Source organism: Macadamia integrifolia, unplaced genomic scaffold (genome assembly GCF_013358625.1).
Source record: "Macadamia integrifolia cultivar HAES 741 unplaced genomic scaffold, SCU_Mint_v3 scaffold_210A, whole genome shotgun sequence".
NCBI classification, from domain to species: Eukaryota; Viridiplantae; Streptophyta; class Magnoliopsida; order Proteales; family Proteaceae; genus Macadamia; species Macadamia integrifolia.
In genome coordinates, this window is record NW_024870643.1 from 134,616 (window position 1) to 145,035 (window position 10,420).

At 37.3% G+C, this 10,420-nt stretch overlaps 2 protein-coding genes across 3 annotated transcripts; one reads left to right on the forward strand and one right to left on the reverse strand.

Moving 5' to 3' along the window:
- The first annotated feature begins 1,897 nt into the window (after positions 1 to 1,897).
- Positions 1,898 to 3,857, forward strand: LOC122071322. The gene is made up of 4 exons (XM_042635654.1): positions 1,898 to 2,048; positions 2,150 to 2,280; positions 2,460 to 2,991; positions 3,354 to 3,857. The coding sequence occupies exons 1-4, from the start codon at positions 2,020 to 2,022 to the stop codon at positions 3,517 to 3,519; spliced, it is 858 nt and encodes a 285-aa protein (XP_042491588.1). The 5' UTR covers positions 1,898 to 2,019; the 3' UTR covers positions 3,520 to 3,857.
- Positions 3,858 to 4,204: 347 nt separating this feature from the next.
- On the reverse strand, positions 4,205 to 9,703 carry LOC122071321 (serine/threonine-protein kinase PBL34-like). Of its 2 annotated transcripts, none has more exons than XM_042635653.1 (6): positions 9,334 to 9,703; positions 7,844 to 8,163; positions 7,613 to 7,748; positions 6,171 to 6,304; positions 5,959 to 6,082; positions 4,205 to 5,125 (listed from the first exon to the last, which is right to left on the reverse strand). In XM_042635653.1, the coding sequence occupies exons 1-6, from the start codon at positions 9,371 to 9,373 to the stop codon at positions 4,671 to 4,673; spliced, it is 1,209 nt and encodes a 402-aa protein (XP_042491587.1). In that variant the 5' UTR covers positions 9,374 to 9,703; the 3' UTR covers positions 4,205 to 4,670. The 2 variants fall into 2 exon arrangements, with proteins under 2 accessions (XP_042491587.1, XP_042491586.1); XM_042635652.1 differs by having other exon boundaries at positions 9,253 to 9,703.
- Between the last annotated feature and the right edge of the window lie 717 nt (positions 9,704 to 10,420).

The window sequence follows — 10,420 nt, forward strand, 5'->3', positions numbered from 1 at the left end:
TTTTTTTTTTTTTTTTGGTAAGATTGATACATATATGCTAGTATTTACTATGATAAAAAGTGGTTGATGGTTCACTTATCAACATTGACTATGATATTAGATGTAAAACAAAAAAAAAAAAAACAAACAAACGATACAAGTTTCTCACGTGTAGATTTCAAATAAGAGGACAAAAAAAAAGATAGTATTACCCATAGAAATCGAGGAATTATTACATTAGTACTTGCATCTAATATTAAAAATAACTATAACATGCAATATTAATGCATACAATATATATATATATATATATATAATTTTTTATTTTTTTTTTTAAAACCCATTATAAGTTCCAAGACATCATCCAACATCAATTCTGAATTCACACCATAACAAAAAAATGTCCATAGTCCTATTGAACAATGTGGTTTGGCTATGATTTTTGTTTCTTAATTCATTGTAGGCAACTTTGATGCATGTTTAGTTGAAGCTAAGAATCATCACTTTAAAAAACACTTAATAGATATTGAAGCTCAATTTCAAGGTTTCTACATTGAAATTGAGTTGAAGGTGAGATCATGAAAAATGTAGTCCTTTGAGTTAGATTTATATTGGCAAGAGAATCAGTTCGATCAAAGTTTGGGAGAGAAATATATGGTAAAATAAGTAAGTTATTAGTTCAAGTCCAAAGTAAGTTAAAAAAATAAAAAATTAAAAATTAAAAATTAAAAAATTAAAAAATTAAAAAATTAAAAAAATAAAATAAATAAAATAAATAAAATAAATAAAATAAATAAATAAATAAAGAAAGAAAAGAAAAGAAAAGAAAAAGAAAACGAGTTGACCCTTTTTTCCTGAATCTTTGGAGAACAAAAGGCAAAACGCTTTGAAAACGGTAAAAAAAGGGGAACGCGATTTTAAACGCGTTTTTACTAACTAAGAGGTAAACAATTCACTTGCAACCCCATACATGAATAGTTGAAAAATACAAGGGAAAATGCAAATACACTAGAGGCTATGTGCTTTAAAATTAATTTAAAATATTATAAATTGCCAATCCTAACCATTCCATATATATCCAATGGATAAATTTGCCACATTAGAGAGCAGACCTCAGTACAACAATAAGGTTGTTTCATTGCAACCTAGTGATCACAAGTTCAAGTCAGGAATACTCTCTCTTAGGGGTGTCAACGGGTCAGTTTGGCCCATTTTTAGTCTAGGTTGAATCGATTTCGGTGTGGGAATGGTAAAACCAATACCAAACCAATAAGGAAAATTCGATTTTAGTGCAGTTTGGCTTCAGTTTCTTTTATCAGTTTGTAATCGGGTTGGTTTTGATTTTTTGTCCGATTTAGGTTTGATTTTCCATACAAACTATGCAAATTTTGACTTTTTTTTTTAATGAATTTTAGGCCATTTTTGGTTTCTTACCGATTTGATTTCAATTTTGGTTTGATTTTTGAGACAGTTCTAGTTTGGTTTCAAATCCAATCGATTTCCGGTGTGGTTTGGTTTATTAGGGGGTTTAAAATATGCCAAATCAAGACTGGTCCAATAAACCTTTGGTTGGTTTTGGTTCAGATTTAATCAGCTTGATCCGGGGTGATTTTATCAATTAGATTTAGGTATTGACACCCCTGGTCTCTCTTTAAAGCGGGGTAAGACTATGTACATTGTGACCCTTAGGACATACGCACATTGCAGTAGGTAGTATAGTGTGGTAAAACCCATTCCACAAGGTCTTGGGTTCCGATCGGCCCAAGCTGGATTGGGTAAAGAAGGGATCAGCCTCTGGATCGGCCGGATCCAATTCTTATAAACCCTAATTTCAGTTCAAAAACCAGGGTCAAGGGGGACGGTGACGACCGTTATCTCTCGACTCCAGTGAGTCTTGTTCCCTCCACGGAGTCATGACGGCATTTAACCGTTGCTGTTTCTTATATGGAGAACTAAAAGTAGTTTCCCGCTCCCTTCAGAGAGAGAGAGAGAGAGTATACTGAATAAGATTGACACAGGAAGCCAAGAAAGAAGAGAACAATGAAGAGGACAGGACCCCGTCTCGTCTCGTAACTTCCTTCTCCTTATCATACGCAGGAAGCAATTGTGATTTGTGACGCAGTTAATGGTGAATTAAGCATTGATGTATGGGTTAATGTGGGTTTTGCAGGAAAGCCCATGGAGAGAGAGGAGTAGATGCAGAAGCAAAGGAAGAAGAAGAAGTAGAAGGAAACAATGATTTTGATATAGCAGAAAGCTTCAAGTGCATAAGCCTCCACAAGCAAGACTCGTCTAAACGTGGTAAAGATTCAAACCCATTTCCTCTTTTGACTGATTTACATTTTAATGCCTAGAGTTCAAGAATCTTAAGAGTCAGTTCTTGGCCCTGAAACTGTTGTTTCCAAAAGAAATCCAAGAGTTGAAAACTCGAATGACTCAATTTAAAGAAAAGGGTTCATGATCTAAGTTCCATAAAACAGAGGAGAAGAAGTCGATCGAGAAATATGGGCACTGGAGGCAGGAGCAGAGGATCAGAACTGCACGGATGGAGAAGCAGCTGAAGGCGACATTGGTGCTTGAGGATATGATCGAAGAGCACCTCAGAAGATTCGGTTCTCCCTCCAAACGAGTCAAGGTGCCCTCAAAGCTCGAGGATGTGGCCGAACTCCTCGTGCCCAAATGGATGCCCCCCATGGAGATGGCCTCTCTGCTCTGGCTTGGTGATTGGCGTCCCTCTGCAATTCTCCAACTCCTCGGCTCCCTAGCCCGTTCATCCTCTGCTTCATGGTTTTTTGATCCAAGAAGCAATGAGCGATTGCTGTCGGAACTCGTTCATGAGACCCGCATCGATGAGGCCGTGCTCGACGAGGAGATGGCTGAGATCCAGATCAACTGCATCTTTCACCTTCCTTTCTTTGACCCACCAGCCATAAACAGGACCGCTGCCCTTGCTGCTGTTCAGTCCGAGTTCAAGAAGATCGACCGGGTCATCAGTAAGGCCCAGCAACTGAGGTCTTAACTGTCAACCCTTCTCATCCTCCCTGTTATGATTGATTGTAGAAAGGTTCTCAACCAGAGCTGTTTGTTGTATACTTGTGGTATAGCTTCAATCAGAAATAAGGTTGAAGGAACCCAGTGCTAACTTGCAAGAAATGGTATTAGGGGGTGGGAACCACATGAGATTTCGTATGTGTTAAGGTCAACTCTTGTCAAATTAGCATTTAGAGTCACTATGGGAACCGAAGAAGGAAACTGGAAAAGGCATCTCATGGTTCCCACCACCCTAAAACAAACATGTCTTCTTGAAGGTTAACACTGGATATAGACCCAAAAAGCAAGACCATGGCTAAGATGATGAGAATGTGCAATTTCAGGTACAAGGCAGTAGAAGTGGCAGTAACTAAGCTGTTGAGCCAAACGGATGCTGCTCAATTCTTGGTGGCCTTAGCTGGTATTCAAGATACAATCCACCAGTTTGCCGCCCACCAGAGGCTTCAGAAGGGTCCCGTCTCCATCATCAACAAGGTCTCGGGTAAATAGCAAAGCATGCAAAGAGATGATGCCTCAATATCTCAACAGAGTTGATCAAACAGAAAACAGATCAATAAACCAATTCAAACTACACGTGGAAAAGATCATCTGGGTATTACATTGAATTCAATAAACGAAAGTGACCCTTACATTCTTTTATTGCGCTGTACAATGGAACGTTCTTCTTTCTGCTGGATTTGTGTAATGGATGTATGTTGATTACCTTAGCAACATGAATCTATAGTGTCATCTCTGTAGTAAGGTAATAAGCACATCCTTGTATTGTTTTTACAAAAATATCTGCGTATATGAACATAGTATTCTACCTCACATGGGTATTACTGTATTAGTACCAAGCTACACCTTTTTTTTGCACTATTAGAGAGCACCGATGAGCATCTCCTTCTACAAAATCAACTACCTGTAGAAATAATTGGTATCTGGAAGGCTGCGCAATTGATGAACTTTTAGGTGCAAGGTGGTTCAAATCCAAAATATTCACATCTAAGAGAACATTAATCATCTTTTGTACAAACATGAAACAGATAACTACCATTCAAGTCTTGATATTGATCCCTTTTATTGAAGGGGTCAGTATGTCTGCTTTTGCACAGGTCTAAGCAGGCTATGAAAGACTAACTGGCTAAGGATGTCCAGTGTCCACAATAATCTTGGAGCAGAATACAAAGAACCATAAGGAAGCACCATTTTCAATCATAATTGGAGATGAATCAAAATCTGATTTCAAAAACTCCAAGTAATTCAAATTCAAGACATTGCAAATAGCAATCATGGAAATGTTGGGACTATCTACTTTTGATGGCATTTTCCAATTGCAACTGTGGCATGAATACAAAAAACAAACCCCAATTCAACGGTTAGATCTACAATTCAGCAAGGGCTCAGCAAATAGGAGGATGTAGTGCACCTTCCTCAAAATGTGCCAGCTCTTTGGCAACTCAGTGTCCTGGCTGTTCAGGATCTCAAACACCCTAAGATCCATGCAGAAACATCTGAACTTGGCCCATGCCCTCATCCACTCCCATCTTCTCAATAATAAGATTCATCCCAGCAATTGTCTCAGATCAGAGCGTGCCAACCATATGGAATTCATAGTGGAGTGGACTATCCAGATGAGTAGAATAATAAACCCAGCTTGATTATGTACAATTCTGCTTACCAGTCTTCGATGGGGAATCCCTAATGCTCTTGGACTGGGTGTAAGTGAGCTGTTGAGTCCCATCTGATTTTTTCCTGCGTCGCCCTAGTTGAGATGAACGAGCATGATAAGAATAGATAGCAAAATCATTAAGATCTTGCAACGGGGTAAGACCCTTCACAACTTCATCCATTGAAGGGCGAGATTTAGGGTCTCTGCTGAGGCAGTAGTAAGCTAACTGAGCCACCTTTTGCACCCCTTTAACAGAGTAGTTAAGTTCCAAGCGAGGATCCACTAGCTGAAAAAGTTTCCTCTTATCTGCCAAATATGGTCGAGCCCATGCAACGAGATTTTGTTCCCCACTGGGTCGGTTTTTGTCCATTGATCTTCGACCTGTTAGAACTTCAAGTAACACAACCCCAAAGCTATAAACATCACTCCTTGATGTCAAATGCCCTGAAACAAGAGAGAATCAGATGTATACGTGTCAGTACAAACCTCAATCCTTTTCCACAATATAGAAAAAAGAAAATGCTGTTGAAACTAGGAATCTGATCCTAGCTGTTTTACTAGGTTCTCAGAATATGAACCAAATCATCCAAACAAAGATGCTAGGTGCTAATTTTTCAATCATGGGGAAGTTTTATTCTATGATGTAAACAAGTGGGGTGTACAAGTAAATTGTTCATGAAGCCACAAGCAAATTGCCTAATAAATTATTAAGAATGTAACAGCAAAGCTGAGTTAAATATCAAAATAATGATCACATGATTAAATATCACAATAATGATCACATGATTGATCAGTCCGTGCGCTCATACAAAATTAGGCCAGGAATCACTTTTGACCATCTAAGTACTATAGGTCCATGATCAACTTCACAATCTAAATGGTAGTCGTTAGGATTGTACAGTATCAAACAGTTTCACATTATGTGAGGCACATGTGCAGCAGACAGTGACAAATATCAATATATATTTCACACAATTACATCTGAAAAAAAAAAAAAAAACACAAGCTTTGCCTTGTAAATGGGACACAATTGTATTTGCATATTATAAGGTGTGTGCTACCATCTCTTTGCAATGTGAAGCTATCAATTTCTCCCAACATGATACCTTTTCATAAATGCATATTAAAGTTTACTATTGAAATGTGTGAAAATGCTCAGCAATTACCCAATGCCTAATATAAAGCTTTGAGCTTACACACTGAGGTCAATAGCTCAAACTGAACAGATTTTGACATTTTGTTGTATTCAAAGTTCAAACTGTCATATAACTACACACCTGTCATAACATATTCTGGTGCAGCATAACCGTAAGTCCCGACAACCCTAGTAGAGACATGTGTTTTATCTCCCTGGGGACCAGCTTTTGCCAGGCCAAAATCTGAAAGCTTCGCATTGTATTCCTTTAAAACAAAATTCTGTACCATAAGATGGAGACACAAAAAAAAAAAACTTCAATATAGTTAATTTTGCATAGTTTTGGCCACATACCGTATCAAGCAATATGTTAGATGTCTTAAAATCTCTATAAATGACCGGTTCAGAACCTCCATGGAGAAAGGCCAATCCTTTAGCTGCACCAAGCGCAATTTTAATCCTGCTGATCCATGGAAGAGGCAGTGTCCCTTCATGGAATGCAACCAACAGCGTGAATATAATGCATTTGATGTCAAATAATTCTCGAATATGACAATGAAATAATGATTGAGAGGATATGGGATTGCGGTCACCAACAGTGTCAACATAATGCATTTGATGTCAAAGGATTCTCGAACATGACAATGAAATAATGATTGAGAGGATTTGGGATTGCGGTCACCAACCAATAGCAATGTACAAAATAACTCCAAATTTCAACAGACATGCTCAAGTTTGACATCATTGCATGGTCCACAGTTTTTTCATACTTCTCAATCTTCATATTTTAATTCACTCCATCTACCATGATATTCTCACAGATCCTATGTAAGTATATAACACTCTAGGGACCTCCATAGCTTAGCTTCTACATACACGCTCAAGTTTGACATTATTGCATGGTCCACACTTTTTTCTTACTTTTCAATCTTCACATTTTAATTCACTCCATGTACCATGATATACTCATACATCCTATATAACACTCTAGGGACCCCCATACTCCAGAGCTTAATTTCTATTAGTTGCCACGACAAATGTTCTTAGACAACAGTAAGTTCCAAATCCCAGGCTCCAGAACTCTGATTGATGATAATTTCTCAGAGCTTATATAACCTTACAAACTGCTGGTAACTATATGGATATTGATATGGTGATAGAACATATGTAAGAAGCAGAATTCACCGATAAAGGATACTCAATGAAATTTCACTTTATCAAGACTGAATGTTGTTGCACTCGAACCTATGCCCAGAGGCGGAGCAGATACTAAGTCCCCTACTATTTGGCCGTAAGTCTCTGAGGTTTTAAATTGTGAATACTTCCTGAATAGTTCAAGCCACTTACATCAGGAATCAGCCATTTCAACTCTTAGACATGAAGTTGGCAACATTTTATAGAAAAGCAATAGTTGTTACACAGTGGCATAGTACCACTCAGATAGAGAAAAGGAAGGGGGGTGGGGGAAGAAGTCTGCACAGCGAAATTAGACAACAGGAGACTAAATCCTGCTTAAGAAACAGAGAATAGTGTTAACACAATTGACCATCTGAAGTCCTCCATGGATGGGAATCTGTAATTCGTAAGAATATCTTATCAACCATGACAATAGAATTGCTCACAATCAAATAAAGTCTCCAAATAAAAAGTAGAAGACCTATATAAGAGAGACAGCCCTGAGTTTAATAAAGTAAATAATTTTTGGAGCTTCCCATATATAAGTTCTATATTAGATGATTTGATCCATCCGTAAAACACCTACAAGAACAAAATAGGAGAAACAGGTGTACACTTACTTCTGAAAAGATGGTTCTCAAGACTTCCCCGGGTCATAAATTCATAGACGAGCAGCCGTTGATCATCTTCAATACAGTATCCAATAAGTTTTACAAGATTAGGGTGGTGAAGCTGTCCAAGGAAGTCAACCTCAGCCTGCATTTAGGAAATAATCATGTTAAAATGTAACTTTTATCAGCTGTCTTTTTCAAATGTCAATCTACCAAATGAAGAATAGATGATATACTAACCACCCATTCTCTATGGCCCTGAAGAGCATCTGGCTTCAGACTTTTAACTGCAACCGTGATACCTGAACCCGGTTTTGCAGGAGCTGTACTATTTTCCTCTATCCATCCTTTGAAAACATACCCAAACCCACCCTCCCCAAGAATACTGTCAGGTCTGAAATTCCCAGTGGCAGACTTAAGCTCCTGAAAACTAAATTGAAGCAATTGATGATCAGGTTTCTTCTCTGAAGGCAGTGGACCAGGGTTTTCAGAGGAGACCTGAGCCTCGTTGGGAGCAGAGAGTTCTCGGTTGCTGGCGTTCAAATATCGAGTCTCAGTGGCTGCAACAACATTATCTGACTGTCAGTTGTATAACAAGGAGCTTGCCCCTTTTGTAGAGATTGCATGAAAGGAAAAAAGATAAACAAAGTTTAGAATTGCACTTTTGAGCCTTTTTGTCGAGTTTGGGGCTTGTTCTTCTAATTTGCTCTTTTGAGCTTCCTGTTGATTGTGTTGTTCTTTATTTTTTTGGTGCTTTGGTGGCTGATTTTTCAGTTGGGTTGTCCTTTCCCCTTTAGGTTAATAGATTTTTTATTCACACCACCACCCCCACCCCCCCCAAAAAAAAAAAAAATTGCTACCATCTACAGGTTGTTTCATCAGTCAAGCGTTAATTTAGGAGATTATTTAGCTTGATCAGACTGTGGAATAAACGAAAAAGTAATCTAAGTAGCTTACAGAGGAATCCAGATAATATTTTAGCCAGCACAGAATCTAGTGCACAGAAGAGACCAAAAGGAAAGATGTACTTCCTAATTGATAGAACTCAAATGACCTGTTCCAGTGGCTGCATCAGCAGTGGATCTGTGGTGTCTCAGTATGAGATCTTTCATACAAAACACTACTATTTCAAAATTCATAAACAATGGTAACTTCTTTTAGACTGGTTCAAAACTTGGAACAGGCATAACAACTCTTTTTAAGCTCCCATGGAAACAGGGGAAGGTCTTAACAAGAACAGTAATAGGGGCTCTGATATAAATTTGAAACCAAATTGAGACCAAAAAATTATATTTTTCTGGTATTTAAAACTGCATCAAAACGAAAAGTCAATTAGAATGTTTCAAAACCAAACTTTGATATAATCTGATTCAGAATAGCTGGGGAAAATCAGGAAGGACATAAGAACCCACATAGTTGCAGGTCCCATGGGAACAGAAGACATGATTGAAGATCCTAAAAATACAAATCTGTTAGAGCAAACCGAAGAGAAAAGAAAGAGGGGACTCATGTTCAGATACACCCCCAGCATTTCACTGAAGACTTGGATCAGACAGAAATATCAGGACCTCTAATTTATCAAAGACCCATATCATAATTTCAATTTTCAAAATAAGAACCTTTTATTGAGGATCAAAATCCATGGGTACCTGCGTCATAAACAAGGCTAGTACGTGGAAGAGTGTTAGCAGAATCTATGGAAGCAGAGGACTTGCAGGATCCCTTAATACCTCGCTTGATTGCCGTCCAGCATCCACAGTTCTTCTTCATCTCTCCTTCCTCCTCCTAACTTCATGGACTGTTAGAAGAACTTCTTCAGAGGAAGGAAAAAAGAGCCCAAGATGAGTAACAAGTATTAGAGAGCCTCCATGGTTTGAGAAGCAAAGAAAGGAGCAAAAGCAGTCAAGAGAAGAGTGAGAACTGCGAGTGGAGTGAATTTTTTGTTGTTTTTGCTGGATATTTCAGGCATCATCATCACCATCACCACAGTATGTACAAAAAGAACTTTTCCCACCATCTCTCCATCTTTTTTTTTCTATATGAGATGGCCTCTCTCTCTCTCTCTCTCTCAACTTTCCTCTCTCTTGGTCTTGGCTTCTATTCTTGTTTCAAGGGCGTGCCACTGTTCCCTTCATTCTTTCTCACCTTTTATTCTTATAAATTTTTATTTATTTATTTATTTGAGAATATTTGCTTTAATCTTTTGGAATAGGTCAGCAAGCACAAGAATTTTCAATTCCTTCATATTATATCAGCAAAGATACCGTTCAAAGCATGAGGTGCTGTGAAAGGTTCTTCGGTAGACCATATGACTAAAAAAAAAAAATTAGTACTAATATTTTCAAACAATTATTATACTATATAACTGTAAATAACTAATTAGATTGGATTTCAAATATAAGTAAATGTTGAAAATTTTTATATTATTATAATGTGATCTATTTGAGGCAAACAACTATCATATTTTGATTTTACAAATAATGATACATATTATAGTCAAGCAAAATAATACCAGTTGTATTATCTATTTTATTATGATAGTCTAGACTCTAGATAGATAATACATTTCTATTTCTATTTATCAGATAGATAACACATTTCTATTTCTATTTATCACTGTCATTTTCTAAATAGCCCAATGTATAATTTTATAATATATTTGACTAAGAATAAAATTTTAAAATTCTGTACTGCTTTCGTGGTGGTGTCAGGTCCATAATCTAATGATTATACTGCTTAACTTCTCATAATATCTTTTAAAATACAAAACAGTGACAATTATTATAATTTAATTATTTCTCTTCTTTTTTTTTTTTT

Bases quoted from the DNA above. Each gene is read 5' to 3' on its own strand.
- LOC122071322 (XM_042635654.1), top strand. From the start codon at position 2,020: ATGAAGAGGACAGGACCCCGTCTCGTCTC. The intron at 2,281-2,459 runs GTAAAGATTCAA...TCCATAAAACAG, and splicing joins GCAAGACTCGTCTAAACGTG to AGGAGAAGAAGTCGATCGAG. The intron at 2,992-3,353 runs GTCTTAACTGTC...GTGCAATTTCAG, and splicing joins AGTAAGGCCCAGCAACTGAG to GTACAAGGCAGTAGAAGTGG.
- LOC122071321 (XM_042635652.1), bottom strand. From the start codon at position 9,373: ATGAAGAAGAACTGTGGATGCTGGACGGCAATCAAGCGAGGTATTAAG. The intron at 8,164-9,252 runs GTACCCATGGAT...ATGTTGTTGCAG, and splicing joins TAGCCTTGTTTATGACGCAG to CCACTGAGACTCGATATTTG. The intron at 5,126-5,958 runs GTGTGTAGTTAT...CTCTTGTTTCAG, and splicing joins ACCAGAATATGTTATGACAG to GGCATTTGACATCAAGGAGT.